The sequence below is a fragment of the Salvia hispanica genome, chromosome 2 (assembly GCF_029641045.1).
Source record: "Salvia hispanica isolate PSC_SH4W2 chromosome 2, Shi_PSC_v1, whole genome shotgun sequence".
Classification (NCBI taxonomy): Eukaryota; Viridiplantae; Streptophyta; class Magnoliopsida; order Lamiales; family Lamiaceae; genus Salvia; species Salvia hispanica.
In genome coordinates, this window is record NC_142693.1 from 26,775,160 (window position 1) to 26,794,966 (window position 19,807).

At 36.8% G+C, this 19,807-nt stretch overlaps 2 protein-coding genes and 1 pseudogene across 2 annotated transcripts; all 3 read left to right on the top strand.

Moving 5' to 3' along the window:
• Positions 1-1,775: 1,775 nt before the first annotated feature.
• LOC148931966 (uncharacterized) lies at positions 1,776-3,680 on the top strand. Its single transcript, XM_089064969.1, has one exon. The coding sequence runs from the start codon at positions 1,776-1,778 to the stop codon at positions 3,678-3,680; it is 1,905 nt and encodes a 634-aa protein (XP_088921095.1).
• Positions 3,681-9,311: 5,631 nt separating this feature from the next.
• Positions 9,312-11,216, top strand: LOC148931967 (uncharacterized; annotated as a pseudogene).
• A 5,313-nt stretch (positions 11,217-16,529) lies between these two features.
• LOC148931968 (uncharacterized) lies at positions 16,530-19,596 on the top strand. Its single transcript, XM_089063543.1, has 3 exons — positions 16,530-16,666; positions 17,839-18,674; positions 19,375-19,596. Exons 2-3 carry the CDS (start codon positions 18,263-18,265, stop codon positions 19,401-19,403), a joined length of 441 nt encoding a protein of 146 aa, XP_088919669.1. The 5' UTR covers positions 16,530-16,666; positions 17,839-18,262; the 3' UTR covers positions 19,404-19,596.
• Positions 19,597-19,807: the final 211 nt, after the last annotated feature.

Here is a 19,807-nt window from a genome sequence, read left to right on the forward strand (position 1 = left end):
GTTTATTCTCTCTCTAGAAAACTTCTCTCTTCCTTAAGAAGAGAGATTTCAACTTCAAGACTGCCAAGATCATTGTTCATCATGGGTTGAAGTAGTAGATTTAGTAGTAGTGTTTATTTTCTCTAGTTGCTTGTCCTTAACTTGTGGAGTTCTTTTGCACCTTTCTTAATCTTAGTTTTTGTTGTAGTTCTTGCTTTAAAAAGCTCATTTCAAGTAGTAATTTCTCTAAGTGTTTGTGTATTCAACGTGTTTTAAAGTTTAGCTCTTGTTTATTTTCGGTTTTTAGCTTGTTGATTAGTTCTAGTGTGGGTTATGTTCTTGTTTAGTTAAAACTTCTTTCAAGCTTTTTAAATCAGTTTCTCTAAGTTATTTTCTTAATTGTGTTTCAATTTGTGGAAGAAAATGGAAGGGAAAAACGTGTGTGAAAGATGGCCGGTTTATTTCATGATTTTCGTCATCTAGTTGGTTTTTATTTTGCATATCTTTGTATGGTTCTTGTTGGTTTCGTTTTCTTAGTATTATTCCTCCGTGTTTGAGTGTTCTTGAGCTTTATTTCATCTTGCTTAAGTGTTTTAAGTTTCAGCTTTTAGTTTGGTGTTTTCAATGCATGTTTAGCTAGTTTAATTGATGAGTTGGTGTTTCTCTTGCTTGGTTAGTTGTGTAGCAGCCATTTAGTCTTTTATTTACTCTTATTTTCGTGCCTTTAGTGTTGAATTAGGAGCCATGATCAGATTTTAGGAGTTAAGTGAAGTGACCATTAGTTGTAGGCTTTTATCCATTGGTTTTACACCTTGGGTAATAGGGTTTAGGGAGACAACAAGTACATGCTTTCTTTTCACTTTTGGCAGCCATTTAGATTAGATAATATCTGCACTCCACATGCTTTTCATTTAAGCTTTAAGTCACATTAGTTAGGGCCTTAAAGTTCACCTTTTGAACATGTCACTTTCTTAGTTTTCTAGCTTTCTTTTAGGAGCCAACACTTAGTTTATTTTCCTTAGTCTTTGAACTTAGTTCCTGTTGCTTTCTGAACTTAGGATGCTCATGCAAGTTGCTGCTCTCTTTTCATTTCCGAAATGTTCTTATTTTCGCCACTGCTAAGTTGCCCAGTTTATCAGATTGCCCAGTCTGCGTTCCAGTTTAATTGCTTTCTTCTTATTGTATTTTATTTGCATGTTTAGTTCTCAATCTTAGCTTAAGTTTTATTTATATTTCGTAGTTCAGTTCCCACCCCCAATTTAAAGTGTGGCGGCATCGCCAAAACCTTTCTAAGTGTGGAAATACATAACGGATGCTACCGTTCCTCGTGGGTTCGACACCCTAACTTACCACATACTAATTAATAGAATTTTGGAAAGTGGGAACTTATAAATCTTGTTGAATAGGAAGGGACACGCGCCTACGACACGCGTGCAAAAACCCGTCCTCTCAAATGGCGCCGTTGCCGGGGAACGGTGTTGTTGTCTTGTTATGTTTTTCTACACTTATTGTATATAGCTTTTGACTTGTTTTCCTTTTGTTTGTTGTTTTTATTTTCCTTTTATTTTTAGTTTATGAGCAGGTCATCTTCTCCAAGGTTGTTGCTCGATAATGAAATTGAGAAGACGACAAAGAGGCTGCTTGAGGAAGCCGGTCTGAGAAGATAAACAGGGTAGTTCTTCTAATTGCCCAGTTCAACAGAATGCCCTGTTTGAAGAGTCAGAAGTTTAGGAGTGTACCGACGAGGAAACCAATTCAAGTGGCAATGACGAAAGTGGTGCGCCATTAAAGGCGGCATGGATTATTTTATAGACCCATACGATCTTGGATGGGATGATCACTCTAATTTTGTATGGACCGATCCGAATCAACAATATCAAGGTCCACCACCACAAGTATATCACCAAGCTTTCCAAGGGTCAGATGAAAATCATGTTTATTGGCCTCCGGCTCAAAGTGGTTTCCCTCCGTGTTTCCAGCCACAAGAATTCGACCAATATCAACCAAATCATCCGCCAATGCCACCAAAGTGCTTAGAAGAAATGATGGAGGACCTAATCACATCGCAACAACTCATGCAAAACAATTTGCAAGCCAATTACAATGTGGTGCATGAGATGCAATATGAACAATATGAGCAAATGATTAGTCTTGATCATCTTGCATGCCAAATGGAACAATTAGCGACTTCCATCAATGATATGCGTGGGAATGGTGGAGGAATTTCGGCTCAAGTGCAACCATCAAGAAAGGAGAATCTTAATCAGAGTACCCTTAGGTTCGGGAAAGAGTTGAAAGCTTCATTCAACAATAACTCAAACAGCGAACCGAGGGAAATATTGGAACATGGGCCAAGATTGCCCAATGCAATACACTGCCAAAGTCAGGTGACTCCTTGGTTTGAAGATGAAGAGGATAGCGATGAGGAGATTGAAGAGCACATCATCATTACACCCGATGGAACTACACTCATGCCTTTGAGACCAGAAGCGACCATCATGAAAGGGTGCAACCAATTGGAGCATGCAAAGTCTACCAGCAAGCTGCCCGATCCAGGCGAACTGCCCAGTCTGAGCGTAAAGGAGGAATTGGTGCCGTCAGAAGTTTGGTCATCAAAATTGGATTTGAAGCTGCTGTCCACCAACCTCAAGCATGTCTTTCTTGGGGAAAGTGACACTCTCTCTGTTATCATCGATAGTGATATGGAAAATGGCCAAGGTGAGAAGTTGATCAAAGAGTTGAAAGGTCCCAACTTTCTTGAAGCTGAGTTTTTGCAAGATATGTATCCATTACCCTCCATTGACGAAAAAGTTGAGCTTGAAGAACTTAGTGAATGCAAGTTGTTCAGCACTCAAGGGCTTAGTGATGAGGAGATAGAAGTTGAAATCATGACTTGGTGCAAGAAGAGGGATCACACAAATCCGCCTGAGAGATGTAAGCTACCCAACCCTATGGAAGTACCGAGTCAGAATGAGCTGCCCAACACGAGAGAAAAAGAAGAGTTGCTACCATTGCAGATTCATTTACCTAAATTGGAGCCGAATGCCATTCCTTCCGGCCTCAAATCTTTGGAAAAGAATGAGACCATTTCCATTATCAACAATAGGTGCCTAGACAAAACTCAAGAAAATGATTTGATCAAATCTTTGAAGAGGTATAAAGAGGTGACCGGTCGGACTTCGGCCGACGACATCGTGAGTATAATCCCCTATGTTTGCATGTTTTACATGAGTTCAGAGAAGGGTTCCAAACTCTACAGGGATCCTAAAAGGAAGTTGAATGCATCTACTTGGAAGGATTGGAAAGCAAGATTTGATGATGTATTTTTGGAAGAACACATGGATCCTGCCCAGTTTACTGAACTGGGCAGTCTGGATGCCACAGTGGATAAAGTAGCTGAATCCAAAGAAACCATCAAGCTAGCACATGAGTGGATCGAAACCAAAGGAGGCAGCTGCACCAGATCTAGCACCACCTGCCACATCAGCCCGTACCCCCCGCTTTGTGCGGGGGAGGTGATTTCTATCCAACCCTCTCTTTTATTTGTTGTATATATGTGTTTTGTGTGTGATGTATGTGTTTGCTTTAAAGTTTTTGTAGTTGTGGCCTTGTCGGCTTTGTTTTGTATATATTGTGGCCTTGTCGGCCTTGATGCATGCTTTGTGGCCTTGTCGGCCTTTGTGATTGTTATGTGTTGTTAGTAATCTTTCTCTAAACACTTGGTCTACTTGCTCTCGAGCAAGCAATGCCCAAGTGCGAGGAGGTGGGATTCTTGTGTGTCGTTCTTGGTTTTCTAAGTTTTATGTGATGTGTTTTCTTTTCCAACACTTTAATCAAACTTGCTTGAGGGCAAGCAAGGTCTAAGTGTGAGGAGGGGGTTTGTTTTGTTGTTTGGTCATGTTGTATTGTGCCGTTTTTCTAAAGTGTCGTGTTTTATCTTTTTCCCAAGCCTTGATGCATGATTTTGTAATGATCCCCCTATTGAATCGTAGCAAAAAAAAAATACTTGTTGAATTGTAGCAAAAAAAAAAAAAATGACTTGCTTTGTTTTGAAAAAATTTATTCAAGAACTTGTGGTTTTGATTGAATGAAGTTGAGTACGATGGAAATTTGAAGCACTATCACTTGCATAAAAATCCACAAATGGTAAGGTTTAAAACCTCAAAGTAGAACACTTTCTACATGTGTTTCGAGCGTTGAATGACATTGCATTGCATGATAGTTGATATCGCTTGGTCACTATGGCATAGATAGAGGGCACTAGAAAAAGCCAAATTGAGCCTTATTCTTTGTGATTACATCAACCAAAAAAGAGCTACCCCTAGTTGCCACTTTGAAACCTTGAGCCTACATTTCTTTCTAAGTTAGGAAATGGTTTCCCTCTTGTGCAAAATAAATGTGCTTAGTTGCTCCTACATGATCACCACCTTTTAAGAAAGAGATAGTAGTTGTGAACATCCAAAAATCTGCTGCCCCCACCAAAAAAAAAAGAAAGAAAACAGTGGCTGCCAAAAAAAAAAAAAGAAGAAACAGTAAAAGAAGGAAAAAGAGGAAGGAAACAAAACAAAGAGAAAATGGCAAGGAGAATGTGGGAAGGTAGATGGAAGCAGAAAAAGAAAAAGAAGAGGAAGAGGAAAAAAGAAAAATGAAAAAAGAAGAAGGAAGTTAAATGCATCTCTAACTTTTGGTTTGATTGTGGGTGATTGTGTTTGGAGTTTCTAAGTATCCCTTTGGAGAATAAGCACAAGTTTTTGTTGTACTACACTCAATAGCTTAGGACCCCTAGGATCTAACCGACAATATTAAATGGTCCCAAGCCCCATTACATCCCGTAAAAGACCCTCTTGAGCTACATGTGATAAAGTGATATCTCCTTGATTGCATTTTCATTATTATTAATGAGATAATTGTCCTTACATTTTGAGAGGGTCAGGGAGTGAATCTTTTGCTTGTGGTATGTGCTTAGCTATCTTGATGAGACCGACGGTTGGAACCACATTGTTCGATGAAGAAAATTATGTTTTAAAAATCTGTTTTGAGCTTGGTTCTTGGGGGTATCATTACGGTTTTCGTACAACTTGCTTGGTATGTCTTTCGTGTGTATCTTGAGTCGTTGTGTGTGTTTGTCTTGTAAACGTCTTGGTGTTTTGTGTTTGTTTAATTTAGTGTGTGTGTTTAGAAAGTAGAGGGGAGTGACTTAAACTAGCAATTGAGTGAAAAGTCCAACCACATACTTGGGACAAGTATGATGCAAGTGTGAGGAGGTTTGATAGGCTAGTTTTCGTCACTCGGATTTGATCACTTTTCGTACTTATTAGTTGGATATTTGCATGATAAGATGCTATTTTGGCAGGGAATTGAGCTTATGGATCGGAGGCATTGTAGGAAGGCATTTGTAGTGGAGTGATGCAAAAAGGAGGCAAAAAGTGCAAGAATTTGAAGAAAATCAGAAAAATGGCAAACTGCCCAAGCTGGACCCGACGGGAAAATGCATGAAACCACTTGAGCACAATTACAAGACTGCTTCCTTTTGCAACACGTGTCCACCTCCGTCTAAGGCATGGGAAAATGGAAATATCTTTTGTTAAATGAAAGATATGTAAAAAAATACTTAACTTAGCTTGGGACCAACTACCAAGACATTCAACTTTATCACTTAGCTTTAGTTTAGTTTTAGTTTATTCTCTCTCTAGAAAACTTTTCTCTCTTCCTTAAGAAGAGAGATTTCAACTTCAAGGCTGCCAAGATCATTGTTCATCATGGGTTGAAGTAGTAGTAGTTTAGTAGTAGTGTTTATTTCTCTAGTTGCTTGTTCTTAGCTTTTGGAGTTCTTTTGGACCAATCTCACTCTTAGTTGTTGTTGTTGTTCTTGTTTTAAAAGCTCATTTCAAGTAGTAATTCTGTTAGTGTTTGTGTATTTAATGTGTTTTAAAGTTTAGCTCTTGTTTATTTCCGGTTTTAGCTTGTTGTTTAGTTCTAGTGTTGCTTATGTTCTTGTTTAGTTAAAAATCCTTTCAAGCTTTTAAAATCAGTTTATAAAGCATTTTTCTTAGTTAGTTTATGGTTAAAAAACGTGGAGAAGGTGTTTGAAAAGTCTCAAAAAAATCAGCCATGTGTTGTGTGTTTTCGGCACCTTGTCGGGTGTCATTTTCGTATGATTTTGCATGAGTTTGATGAGCTCGGTTCTTGAGTGTTCTTCCACCATGTTTAAGTGTTCTTAAGCTTTCTTTATCTTCTTTAATGAGTCTTTATGTTTCAGCTTTTAGTTTGGTGTTTTTAATGCATGTTTAGGTAGTTTAATTGTTGATCTTGTGTTTGTCTAGCATATTTTAATTATGTAGCAGCCATGTAGTCATTCCTCTCACTTAATTTTACAAAGCATGCATCAAGGCCGACAGAATGTCCTGTTTGAAACTTTTCTCTCTTCCTTAAGAAGAGAGATTTCAACTTCAAGGCTGCCAAGATCATTGTTCATCATGGGTTGAAGTAGTAGTAGTTTAGTAGTAGTGTTTATTTCTCTAGTTGCTTGTTCTTAGCTTTTGGAGTTCTTTTGGACCAATCTCACTCTTAGTTGTTGTTGTTGTTCTTGTTTTAAAAGCTCATTTCAAGTAGTAATTCTGTTAGTGTTTGTGTATTTAATGTGTTTTAAAGTTTAGCTCTTGTTTATTTCCGGTTTTAGCTTGTTGTTTAGTTCTAGTGTTGCTTATGTTCTTGTTTAGTTAAAAATCCTTTCAAGCTTTTAAAATCAGTTTATAAAGCATTTTTCTTAGTTAGTTTATGGTTAAAAAACGTGGAGAAGGTGTTTGAAAAGTCTCAAAAAAATCAGCCATGTGTTGTGTGTTTTCGGCACCTTGTCGGGTGTCATTTTCGTATGATTTTGCATGAGTTTGATGAGCTCGGTTCTTGAGTGTTCTTCCACCATGTTTAAGTGTTCTTAAGCTTTCTTTATCTTCTTTAATGAGTCTTTATGTTTCAGCTTTTAGTTTGGTGTTTTTAATGCATGTTTAGGTAGTTTAATTGTTGATCTTGTGTTTGTCTAGCATATTTTAATTATGTAGCAGCCATGTAGTCATTCCTCTCACTTAATTTTACAAAGCATGCATCAAGGCCGACAGAATGTCCTGTTTGAAACTTTTCTCTCTTCCTTAAGAAGAGAGATTTCAACTTCAAGGCTGCCAAGATCATTGTTCATCATGGGTTGAAGTAGTAGTAGTTTAGTAGTAGTGTTTATTTCTCTAGTTGCTTGTTCTTAGCTTTTGGAGTTCTTTTGGACCAATCTCACTCTTAGTTGTTGTTGTTGTTCTTGTTTTAAAAGCTCATTTCAAGTAGTAATTCTGTTAGTGTTTGTGTATTTAATGTGTTTTAAAGTTTAGCTCTTGTTTATTTCCGGTTTTAGCTTGTTGTTTAGTTCTAGTGTTGCTTATGTTGGAGAAGATGACCTGCTCATAAACTAAAAATAAAAGGAAAATAAAAACAACAAACAAAAGGAAAACAAGTCAAAAGCTATATACAATAAGTGTAGAAAAACATAACAAGACAACAACACCGTTCCCCGGCAACGGCGCCATTTGAGAGGTCGGGATTTTGCACGCGTGTCGTAGGCGCGTGTCCCTTCCTATTCAACAAGATTTATAAGTTCCCACTTTCCAAAATACTATTAATTAGTATATGGTAAGTTAGGGTGTCGAACCCACGAGGAACGGTAGCATCCGTTATGTATTTCCACACTTAGAAGGGTTTGGCGATGCCGCCACGCTCTAAATTGGGGGTGGGAACTAAACTATAAAATATAAATAACACTTAAGCTAAGATTGTAACTAAACATGAAAATAACATGCAAGTAAACGAAAGCAATTAAACTGAAACGCAGACTGGGCAAGTTGGTAAACTGGGCAACTTAGCAGTGGCGAAAATAAGAACATTTCGGAAATGAAAAGAGAGCAGCAACTTACATGAGCATCCTAAGTTCAGAAAGCAAAAGGAACTAAGTTAAAAGACTAAGGAAAATAAAATAAGTGTTAGCTACTAAACTAAGTCTAGAAACTAGGATTGTGACCCTTAAAAGTGGCTAGACTAATTATTGAATCCTAAAAGCTAAACTAAATCAGATGTAAATGGAGGTTGAGTGCAGAAATTAACTAAGCTAAAAGGGCTGCCAAAAGTGAAAAGAAAGCATGTACTTGTTGTCTCCTAAACCTTATTACCCAAGGTGTAAAACCAATGGATAAAAGCCTACAACTAATGGTCCTTTCACTTAACTTCTAAAAGCTGATATCTCTCCTAAATCTACACTAAGGCCACGAAAATTAAGTGAGAGGAATGTAGGCTTTTATCCATTGGTTTTACACCTTGGGTAATAAGGTTTAGGAGACAACAAGTACATGCTTTCTTTTCACTTTTGGCAGCCATTTTAGCTTAGTTAATTTCTGCACTCAACCTCCATTTACATCTGATTTAGTTTAGCTTTTAGGATTCAATAATTAGTCTAGCCACTTTTAAGGGTCACAATCCTAGTTTCTAGACTTAGTTTAGTAGCTAACACTTAGTTTATTTTCCTTAGTCTTTTAACTTAGTTCCTTTTGCTTTCTGAACTTAGGATGCTCATGCAAGTTGCTGCTCTCTTTTCATTTCCGAAATGTTCTTATTTTCGCCACTGCTAAGTTGCCCAGTTTACCAACTTGCCCAGTCTGCGTTTCAGTTTAATTGCTTTCGTTTACTTGCATGTTATTTTCATGTTTAGTTACAATCTTAGCTTAAGTGTTATTTATATTTTATAGTTTAGTTCCCACTCCCAATTTAGAGCGTGGCGGCATCGCCAAACCCTTCTAAGTGTGGAAATACATAACGGATGCTACCGTTCCTCGTGGGTTCGACACCCTAACTTACCATATACTAATTAATAGTATTTTGGAAAGTGGGAACTTATAAATCTTGTTGAATAGGAAGGGACACGCGCCTACGACACGCGTGCAAAATCCCGACCTCTCAAATGGCGCCGTTGCCGGGAAACGGTGTTGTTGTCTTGTTATGTTTTTCTACACTTATTGTATATAGCTTTTGACTTGTTTTCCTTTTGTTTGTTGTTTTTATTTTCCTTTTATTTTTAGTTTATGAGCAGGTCATCTTCTCCAAGGTTGTTGCTCGATAATGAAATTGAGAAGACGACGAAGAGGCTGCTTGAGGAAGCCGGTCTGAGAAGATCAACAGGGTAGTTCTTCTAATTGCCCAGTTCAACAGAATGCCATGTTTGAAGAGTCAGAAGTTTAGGAGTGTACCGACGAGGAAACCAATTCAAGTGGCAATGACGAAAGTGGTGCGCCATTAAAGGCGGCATGGATTATTTTATAGACCCATACGATCTTGGATAGGATGATCACTCTAATTTTGTATGGACCGATCCGAATCAACAATATCAAGGTCCACCACCACAAGTATATCACCAAGCTTTCCAAGGGTCAGATGAAAATCATGTTTATTGGCCTCCGGCTCAAAGTGGTTTCCCTCCGTGTTTCCAGCCACAAGAATTCGACCAATATCAACCAAATCATCCGCCAATGCCACCAAAGTGCTTAGAAGAAATGATGGAGGACCTAATCACATCGCAACAACTCATGCAAAACAATTTGCAAGCCAATTACAATGTGGTGCATGAGATGCAATATGAACAATATGAGCAAATGATTAGTCTTGATCATCTTGCATGCCAAATGGAACAATTAGCGACTTCCATCAATGATATGCGTGGGAATGGTGGAGGAATTCCGGCTCAAGTGCAACCATCAAGAAAGGAGAATCTTAATCAGAGTACCCTTAGGTTCGGGAAAGAGTTGAAAGCTTCATTCAACAATAACTCAAACAGCGAACCGAGGGAAATATTGGAACATGGGCCAAGATTGCCCAGTGCAATACACTGCCAAAGTCAGGTGACTCCTTGGTTTGAAGATGAAGAGGATAGCGATGAGGAGATTGAAGAGCACATCATCATTCCACCCGATGGAACTACACTCATGCCTTTGAGACCAGAAGCGACCATCATGAAAGGGTGCAACCAATTGGAGCATGCAAAGTCTACCAGCAAGCTGCCCGATCCAGGCGAACTGCCCTGTCTGAGCGTAAAGGAGGAATTGGTGCCGTCAGAAGTTTGGTCATCAAAATTGGATTTGAAGCTGCTGTCCACCAACCTCAAGCATGTCTTTCTTGGGGAAAGTGACACTCTCTCTGTTATCATCGATAGTGATATGGAAAATGGCCAAGGTGAGAAGTTGATCAAAGAGTTGAAAGGTCCCAACTTTCTTGAAGCTGAGTTTTTGCAAGATATGTATCCATTACCCTCCATTGACGAAAAAGTTGAGCTTGAAGAACTTAGTGAATGCAAGTTGTTCAGCACTCAAGGGCTTAGTGATGAGGAGATAGAAGTTGAAATCATGACTTGGTGCAAGAAGAGGGATCACACAAATCCGCCTGAGAGATGTAAGCTACCCAACCCTATGGAAGTACCGAGTCAGAATGAGCTGCCCAACACGAGAGAAAAAGAAGAGTTGCTACCATTGCAGATTCATTTACCTAAATTGGAGCCGAATGCCATTCCTTCCGGCCTCAAATCTTTGGAAAAGAATGAGACCATTTCCATTATCAACAATAGGTGCCTAGACAAAACTCAAGAAAATGATTTGATCAAATCTTTGAAGAGGTATAAAGAGGTGACCGGTCGGACTTCGGCCGACGACATCGTGAGTATAATCCCCTATGTTTGCATGTTTTACATGAGTTCAGAGAAGGGTTCCAAACTCTACAGGGATCCTAAAAGGAAGTTGAATGCATCTACTTGGAAGGATTGGAAAGCAAGATTTGATGATGTATTTTTGGAAGAACACATGGATCCTGCCCAGTTTACTGAACTGGGCAGTCTGGATGCCACAGTGGATAAAGTAGCTGAATCCAAAGAAACCATCAAGCTAGCACATGAGTGGATCGAAACCAAAGGAGGCAGCTGCACCAGATCTAGCACCACCTGCCACATCAGCCCGTACCCCCCGCTTTGTGCGGGGGAGGTAATTTCTATCCAACCCTCTCTTTTATTTGTTGTATATATGTGTTTTGTGTGTGATGTATGTGTTTGCTTTAAAGTTTTTGTAGTTGTGGCCTTGTCGGCTTTGTTTTGTATATATTGTGGCCTTGTCGGCCTTGATGCATGCTTTGTGGCCTTGTCGGCCTTTGTGATTGTTATGTGTTGTTAGTAATCTTTCTCTAAACACTTGGTCTACTTGCTCTCGAGCAAGCAATACCCAAGTGTGAGGAGGTGGGATTCTTGTGTGTCGTTCTTGGTTTTCTAAGTTTTATGTGATGTGTTTTCTTTTCCAACACTTTAATCAAACTTGCTTGAGGGCAAGCAAGGTCTAAGTGTGAGGAGTGGGTTTGTTTTGTTGTTTGGTCATGTTGTATTGTGCCGTTTTTCTAAAGTGTCGTGTTTTATCTTTTTCCCAAGCCTTGATGCATGATTTTGTAATGATCCCCCTATTGAATCGTAGCAAAAAAAAAATACTTGTTGAATTGTAGCAAAAAAAAAAATGACTTGCTTTGTTTTGAAAAAATTTATTCAAGAACTTGTGGTTTTTATTGAATGAAGTTGAGTACGATGGAAATGTGAAGCACTATCACTTGCATAAAAATTCACAAATGGTAAGGTTCAAAACCTCAAAGTAGAACACTTTCTACATGTGTTTCGAGCGTTGAATGACATTGCATTGCATGATAGTTGATATCGCTTGGTCACTATGGCATAGATAGAGGGCACTAGAAAAAGCCAAATTGAGCCTTATTCTTTGTGATTACATCAACCAAAAAAGAGCTACCCCTAGTTGCCACTTTGAAACCTTGAGCCTACATTTCTTTCTAAGTTAGGAAATGGTTTCCCTCTTGTGCAAAATAAATGTGCTTAGTTGCTCCTACATGATCACCACCTTTTAAGAAAGAGATAGTAGTTGTGAACATCCAAAAATCTGTTGCCCCCACCAAAAAAAAAAGAAAGAAAACAGTGGCTGCCAAAAAAAAAAAAAAAGAAGAAAAAGAAAAAAAAAAGAGAAGAGAAGAAAAAGAAACAGCAAAAGAAAAAAAAAGAAGAAACAGAAAAAGAAGGAAAAAGAGGAAGGAAACAAAACAAAGAGAAAATGGCAAGGAGAATGTGGGAAGGTAGATGGAAGCAGAAAAAGAAAAAGAAGAGGAAGAGGAAAAAAGAAAAATGAAAAAAGAAGAAGAAGGAAGTTAAATGCATCTCTAACTTTTGGTTTGATTGTGGGTGATTGTGTTTGGAGTTTCTAAGTATCCCTTTGGAGAATAAGCACAAGTTTTTGTTGTACTACACTCAATAGCTTAGGACCCCTAGGATCTAACCGACAATATTAAATGGTCCCAAGCCCCATTACATCCCGTAAAAGACCCTCTTGAGCTACATGTGATAAAGTGATATCTCCTTGATTGCATTTTCATTATTATTAATGAGATAATTGTCCTTACATTTTGAGAGGGTCAGGGAGTGAATCTTTTGCTTGTGGTATGTGCTTAGCTATCTTGATGAGACCGACGGTTGGAACCACATTGTTCGATGAAGAAAATTATGTTTTAAAAAATATTATGTTTTAAAAATCTGTTTTGAGCTTGGTTCTTGGGGGTATCATTACGCTTTTCGTACAACTTGCTTGGTATGTCTTTCGTGTGTATCTTGAGTCGTTGTGTGTGTTTATCTTGTAAACGTCTTGGTGTTTTGTGTTTGTTTAATTTAGTGTGTGTGTTTAGAAAGTAGAGGGAGTCCAACCACATACTTGGGACAAGTATGATCCAAGTGTGAGGAGGTTTGATAGGCTAGTTTTCGTCACTCGGATTTGATCACTTTTCGTACTTATTAGTTGGATATTTGCATGATAAGATGCTATTTTGGCAGGGAATTGAGCTTATGGATCGGAGGCATTGTAGGAAGGCATTTGTAGTGGAGTGATGCAAAAAGGAGGCAAAAAGTGCAAGAATTTGAAGAAAATCAGAAAAATGGCAAACTGCCCAAGCTGTCAGCTTGGCCAAGCTGGACCCGACGGGAAAATGCATGAAGCCACTTGAGCACAATTACAAGACTGCTTCCTTTTGCAACACGTGTCCACCTCCGTCTAAGGCATGGGAAAATGGAAATATCTTTTGTTAAATGAGAGATATGTAAAAAAATACTTAACTTAGCTTGGGACCAACTACCAAGACATTCAACTTTATCACTTAGCTTTAGTTTAGTTTTAGTTTATTCTCTCTCTAGAAAACTTCTCTCTTCCTTAAGAAGAGGGATTTCAACTTCAAGACTGCCAAGATCATTGTTCATCATGGGTTGAAGTAGTAGATTTAGTAGTAGTGTTTATTTTCTCTAGTTGCTTGTCCTTAACTTGTGGAGTTCTTTTGCACCTTTCTTAATCTTAGTTTTTGTTTTAGTTCTTGCTTTAAAAAGCTCATTTCAAGTAGTAATTTCTCTAAGTGTTTGTGTATTCAACGTGTTTTAAAGTTTAGCTCTTGTTTATTTTCGGTTTTTAGCTTGTTGATTAGTTCTAGTGTGGGTTATGTTCTTGTTTAGTTAAAACTTCTTTCAAGCTTTTTAAATCAGTTCTCTAAGTTATTTTCTTAATTGTGTTTCAATTTGTGGAAGAAAATGGAAGGGAAAAACGTGTGTGAAAGATGGCCGGTTTATTTCATGATTTTCGTCATCTAGTTGGTTTTTATTTTGCATATCTTTGTATGGTTCTTGTTGGTTTCGTTTTCTTAGTATTATTCCTCCATGTTTGAGTGTTCTTGAGCTTTATTTCATCTTGCTTAAGTGTTTTAAGTTTCAGCTTTTAGTTTGGTGTTTTCAATGCATGTTTAGCTAGTTTAATTGATGATTTGGTGTTTCTCTTGCTTGGTTAGTTGTGTAGCAGCCATTTAGTCTTTTATTTACTCTTATTTTCGTGCCTTTAGTGTTGAATTAGGAGCCATGATCAGATTTTAGGAGTTAAGTGAAGTGACCATTAGTTGTAGGCTTTTATCCATTGGTTTTACACCTTGGGTAATAGGGTTTAGGGAGACAACAAGTACATGCTTTCTTTTCACTTTTGGCAGCCATTTAGATTAGATAATATCTGCACTCCACATGCTTTTCATTTAAGCTTTAAGTCACATTAGTTAGGGCCTTAAAGTTCACCTTTTGAACATGTCACTTTCTTAGTTTTCTAGCTTTCTTTTAGGAGCCAACACTTAGTTTATTTTCCTTAGTCTTTGAACTTAGTTCCTGTTGCTTTCTGAACTTAGGATGCTCATGCAAGTTGCTGCTCTCTTTTCATTTCCGAAATGTTCTTATTTCGCCACTGCTAAGTTGCCCAGTTTATCAGATTGCCCAGTCAGCGTTCCAGTTTAATTGCTTTCTTCTTATTGTATTTTATTTGCATGTTTAGTTCTCAATCTTAGCTTAAGTTTTATTTATATTTCGTAGTTCAGTTCCCACCCCCAATTTAAAGTGTGGCGGCATCGCCAAAACCTTTTTAAGTGTGGAAATACATAACGGATGCTACCGTTCCTCGTGGGTTCGACACCCTAACTTACCACATACTAATTAATAGTATTTTGGAAAGTGGGAACTTATAAATCTTGTTGAATAGGAAGGGACACGCGCCTACGACACGCGTGCAAAAACCCGTCCTCTCAATTGTGTGCTTTCCTTGTGTTTAAATTGGAACTCTTTCTTGTGTTTGTTCTAATTTTCTCTTCCTTTTTTCTGTTTTTGGATGTCATGAGAGCTTGTGTTTGAGTCGAGTTTCTATTTCTTTTACCATGTTAACTGCTACTCCTGTGGCTATGCTCAATTTCAAATTTGGAGTTGTTACAGTATTTCCTCCATTCCTGAAAATTTGTCACTTGTTTCCTTTTTCGTCCATCCTAAAATTTATCACCTTTCACTTTTATCATTTTTGGTAATCACATTCCCCTACATTCCATTGTAAAACTAATACTCCCTCTATCATATTTCTTTTTTTATCGTACAAATAGTCCATATCCATATATTGTAATCCAAAGATAAAATTAAACGGAGTAAAATTCTCATGCATGCATGTGATGGATTAAGTTTAAGTCATTAAATTTTATATAGTGAGTAAGATATTTTATTACTCCATAAAACACTATAACATATTAACCCAAACAATTTTATATTTTTTCGAAATTCACTATGTAGTAGGGATTAAATAGTAGGGAAAAAAAAACTTACAAAATTTGGTCAAATTCTAGTCTGTCCATCAATTTTGATAAGTATGTGTGTATTGTTCATATTTTTCAACTGAACGATGAGTAGACAACATTGTTTAATTTATCGACGATAACATCAATGAATAATTTTTTGATTGTGGTATAAGATACTCCCTTCGTCCCCCTGTAGCTAAGTCTTATTCCTTTTTTTGGTTGCCGCTGTAGCTGAGTCATTTCATTTTCTGAAAAAAGCAAAAATCTTTCTTCTCTCTTCATCTCTCTATTTTTTTCTTTCCTACTTCATATTTACTTGACTCACTTAACATAATTTTTCTTAAATTTCATGCCAAAAAGAAATGTCCCTACTACAAATAAACGGAGGGAGTACAATTTTACAAAAAAGTGTCATCATTAGATAATCGAGAACAAATCCAAATTTCATGCATTGTTATTGTTCTTCTTTTACCAATATTTATAAATCCAATCTCTTCGTTTTTGTTATTCTTTAATGTTGAGTAATTTGCAATTCCGAATTTTTAATAAAGTCACCAAATAAAATTTTAAAATAACAAAATTATGATCTTAAAATTATACCCCCTCCGTCCATCATTAGGAGTTCTATTTGAGTTCAGCAAGAGTTTAAAAAATGTAAAGGAAAATGGGTGAGAGAAAATGTGGAATGTGGAGTCCAATTTTATCATAAAATGTTAGTAGAATGAGTTAGTGGAAAGTGGGTGGTTCTACCTACGATTTATATTAAAAATGAACTGAAACTCCTAATGGCGATATACTAAAATAGTAAATCGAAACTCCTAATGATAGACGGAAGGAGTATTATTATAAAATATTTTAAAAATTGATAAATATTCGTTAAATTTGAAAGAGTCGTTGGGTAAAAAATAAATTTAAAATCACGTGTTTAAATTTGTTTAGTACTGCTAATTATTCTTTCCGTTCCATATTAATTACTCCATCTGTTTCTTCATAGTTGAGTCATTTTTTCATTTCGGGAAGTTTCTTCATAATTGAGTCATTTCCATATATGGTAATTTTTCTCTCTTTCTTACTTTATCCTCTCTTACTTTTTCTCTACTTTACTCACTTTATACTTTATTCTCTCTACTTTTTCCTCTCTCTTACTTTGTTTTATCTATTTATTTAACATACCCAACATTCATTTCTAAAACTCCGTGCCAAAAAGTTCGGCCTCAACTATGAAGAAACGGAGGAAGTAATTATTTTTATAATTTAAATTAACAAAAGAGTAAATGTCTCTTTCTTATTTTATTGTGTCTTCGTCTTTACTCTATTAACAAGAAATAGAGGAAGTAATAAATTATTATCTGCAAATTCCGGACACGCTCATGAAGCCAAAGGGGATAAAGATTAAAATATCTCACTGTTGTTATCTCTTGGATCCCTCTCGACTCGTCGATGAATGATGGTTAGATTATTTGCTCAGCTCGCACCTCTCTGCTTGAATTGTTCTAGAAGCTTCGTATTTTTTGTGAATTTTGAGAATTGTGAATTTACCCTAATTTCTCATTTAGCTCAATTATTGTTTTTGAGCATGGGAATGGGAAATTGAAGTGTTTTGATGAGTGGTTTATGTGTTAATTCACTAATTAGTGTGATATTTATGAGCTAATTTTGGAGTTGGTAGGTGTTAGTGGGTAGTGATGTGTTTGATTGCTCCCTTTTCTTTGTTATATGGCTTTTAATTACTTAAACTTACGCTTTTTTTGCTTATCACTAAAGAAGAAGATTGAATTTTGCATTGGTGTGTAGGGAACTGTTGGATTCGGTTTTGTGTAATTAGTTAACTTTATATACCTCTGTTTTTATGAAGATTGCAATTTTTCTTTGTTCTGTTGCAAACTGTTTGAATGTGTATCGTTTTGCATTTGTTACGAAATTGTTTTAATTTAAGTTTTGTGGGAAATGGATCCCACAAAAATTGTTTTATGGTGTTGGACGTATAAATATAAGACACAGAAGAAATGGATCCCACACGCAGGTGAACTTGATTCAAAGACTTAAAAGTATTGTTTGATTTGTGTTTTCTATTTTTTTTTACTACTTTTAATTGCTAGTTATGTGGTCGTACTCGATTTCAAATTTAGAGTTTGTAATATGTAAAGTCTTAACCTAAAATTTGTTCTGTATTTAAAAAATATTAAAGTTGATGAGTATAATTTATTAAAGTTTAGAATATATAGCCGTCACCTGATCTAAATTTAAGATGAAATATTTTTATAAAATTGATGAAATTGTCTGATTAAACCAGCTGCATGGCAACCATAAATTTGTAATTAGTTTTAACTTTATATGCCTCTGTTTTTATGAAGTGCTTAGCATTCTGTTAATATGAAGATTGTTGGGGTTCTGTTTTGTGCAACCAGTTAACTAAGTGTACTTGTATTCTTATGATGTTTTAGAAGGCTGTCTACTTGTTGAATGAACGTCTTTACGAAATTGTTTGTAGAAATTCTCTCTGAGTTTTTTCATTGTGGCCGGTGGATTGCATTAGTCAATCAATGCGTACTTGCTTTTGTTCTGTTGATTGGATTTGCTGATGCTGTCAATGACTTTCCTTTTCTTTTCTTGGTTTGATAGTTTTTTACTCGTAATATCTTGTGGGAAATGGATCCAAAGACATGAGAATTTGACCTCGGCCAGCCCGGACTCTGGTTTTGCTGGTAACTTCCAAAATGGGCAAAGGGGTTATTCTGCCTCTTTGGATAGGTCGATGACAAGTTTCAGAGATGTAATCGAGGAAGAAACTTATCTTGTTGGAAGGCAAATTCTAGGGGGGAGTGCAACATCTTCAGAAGATACAAGTACATTATCTTAAAAACATGTACAATCTAGTCTACAGCCCTTGAGGAATTGAAGCTATCAATTGAGAGCAACTCTTGCTGATTCTTGTCTTAACCCACGCCTGGGTACACAGCCTTTGCAGCCTGATTGCACGGTGTTTGATCCACCTAGCCACCAACGTTCAGCAGCACCGCTGCATACTGTCGCTGTCCCGACCTCAATGGCAAAGGCCAAATCTATTCTTTCAGGATCGATATCATTTGGTCATTTGGGAGGTTTGAAAGTGAAGATCTATGTTGGGGGGAGGAGGTCATCTTTCTCCCATAATAGATATCTTGAAGATGTCAAAAAGTGCTCAAAGCCGGGTTCAGTGACTGAGAAAGCTATTCTCAGGGATCAAATTAGAAAGAAGGGGCTCTTTGCTCTTTGCGAGCCAAACTTCCAGGTTAGTAATAATGAAGTCTCGGAGAAGAGATGCTATGATGATGAGTTCTCTCATACACATTTGCTAAAACATGGTGAAGGGATGGATAGTTCTATGTATGGAAGTACGCATCGAATGAGGGAGCAAGAAGGAGAAGTGTCTGATTTATCGAGTTTGGATGCTCAGATAGAATACTCAGTTGGAAAAGGTGAGCATTGTGATAAACCAGAATATGTGATTTCAACTGACTCTAGATTGGAGACAAAAGCAAAAGAAAATGTATCAAATCCAACCATTGGCTTGCCTAGTGATAATCATGGAACTAAGAGGTAAATAGAGATGGCGGCCCCTAAGGGCACGAGTTTCGGAAGTCAATCTGCCGTGCAGCCCCGATAGGACTAATACCCTATCAACAATGCCACTACCTGTTGCTACTCCTATTTTCTTACCAGTTATCCAAGGGGGTATGTTTCTTAGCTTGCATCTGCTCATCCTGTAAACCATGATGTTTATGTTTTAAAGAAGCTTGTACTTCCTCATGGATCCTCTTTGCGAGCCAAACTTCCCGGTAGAACTAAGTCTTCTCAAAAATCTGGAATATGAATGGTTTCAATTGAGTACATGGGGTTTTCAATTGTTAAGGAGCTTCATGGTGCCATTCTAGTATCACTCGATTTCAACCGTGGGGAGTTGATACGAATATTATTTTGTTAAGATATTTTAGTCCTACACATCAACTTAGTTAGCTTTTGGTTCTAAATATTATGTTTTGGTCCATATTAATTGGACTTCATGTTCTTGCCTTAAAGTTAAAGAAAATGTGATGGTAATTGAGGTTCCACTTTTGTATCTTTGATGATTATAGTGAGATTCCAGTTATTGATTTTCAATCATTTATCATCTTGTAGGTAGATGTAGCAGAGACGATGTATTTTGAGACGAACAGAAGAAGGGGCTCGAGATAAGGAGGCTGTCATTTTAAGCTAGTTTATTGATATTGTTTTATCAATTAGTCATGATTATTATTACTACTAGTAATTAATTATTAATGACTTTCTCAATTAATAATTTATTAAAAACATCTTAATTCAAAACACTATGGATAATTTTATTAAATATATTATTATCATTATTATTCTCATCGTTATTATGATTATTATTATTGATTTAAAAACATACTTTAATTATTAGGTATATTAGTCGGTTGAATATAACTGAAGTAAGTAATCTTCCTTAACTTTCATCGATATATTAATTGAATTGAACTAAAGAAAATAATCTTCCTAATTTTTCTTGATTGCTTCACACAAAAAATAAGAAATATACAATGATCTAAAATAT

What these genes read in the sequence shown, in the direction of transcription:
- LOC148931968 (XM_089063543.1), top strand. Translation starts at nt 18,263, where the DNA reads ATGGCAAAGGCCAAATCTATTCTTTCAGGATCGATATCATTTGGTCAT. An exon ending in AGAATACTCAGTTGGAAAAG is followed by an intron (nt 18,675 to 19,374) that starts GTGAGCATTGTG and finishes ATCATCTTGTAG; the next exon opens with GTAGATGTAGCAGAGACGAT.
- LOC148931966 (XM_089064969.1), top strand. Translation starts at nt 1,776, where the DNA reads ATGGATTATTTTATAGACCCATACGATCTTGGATGGGATGATCACTCT.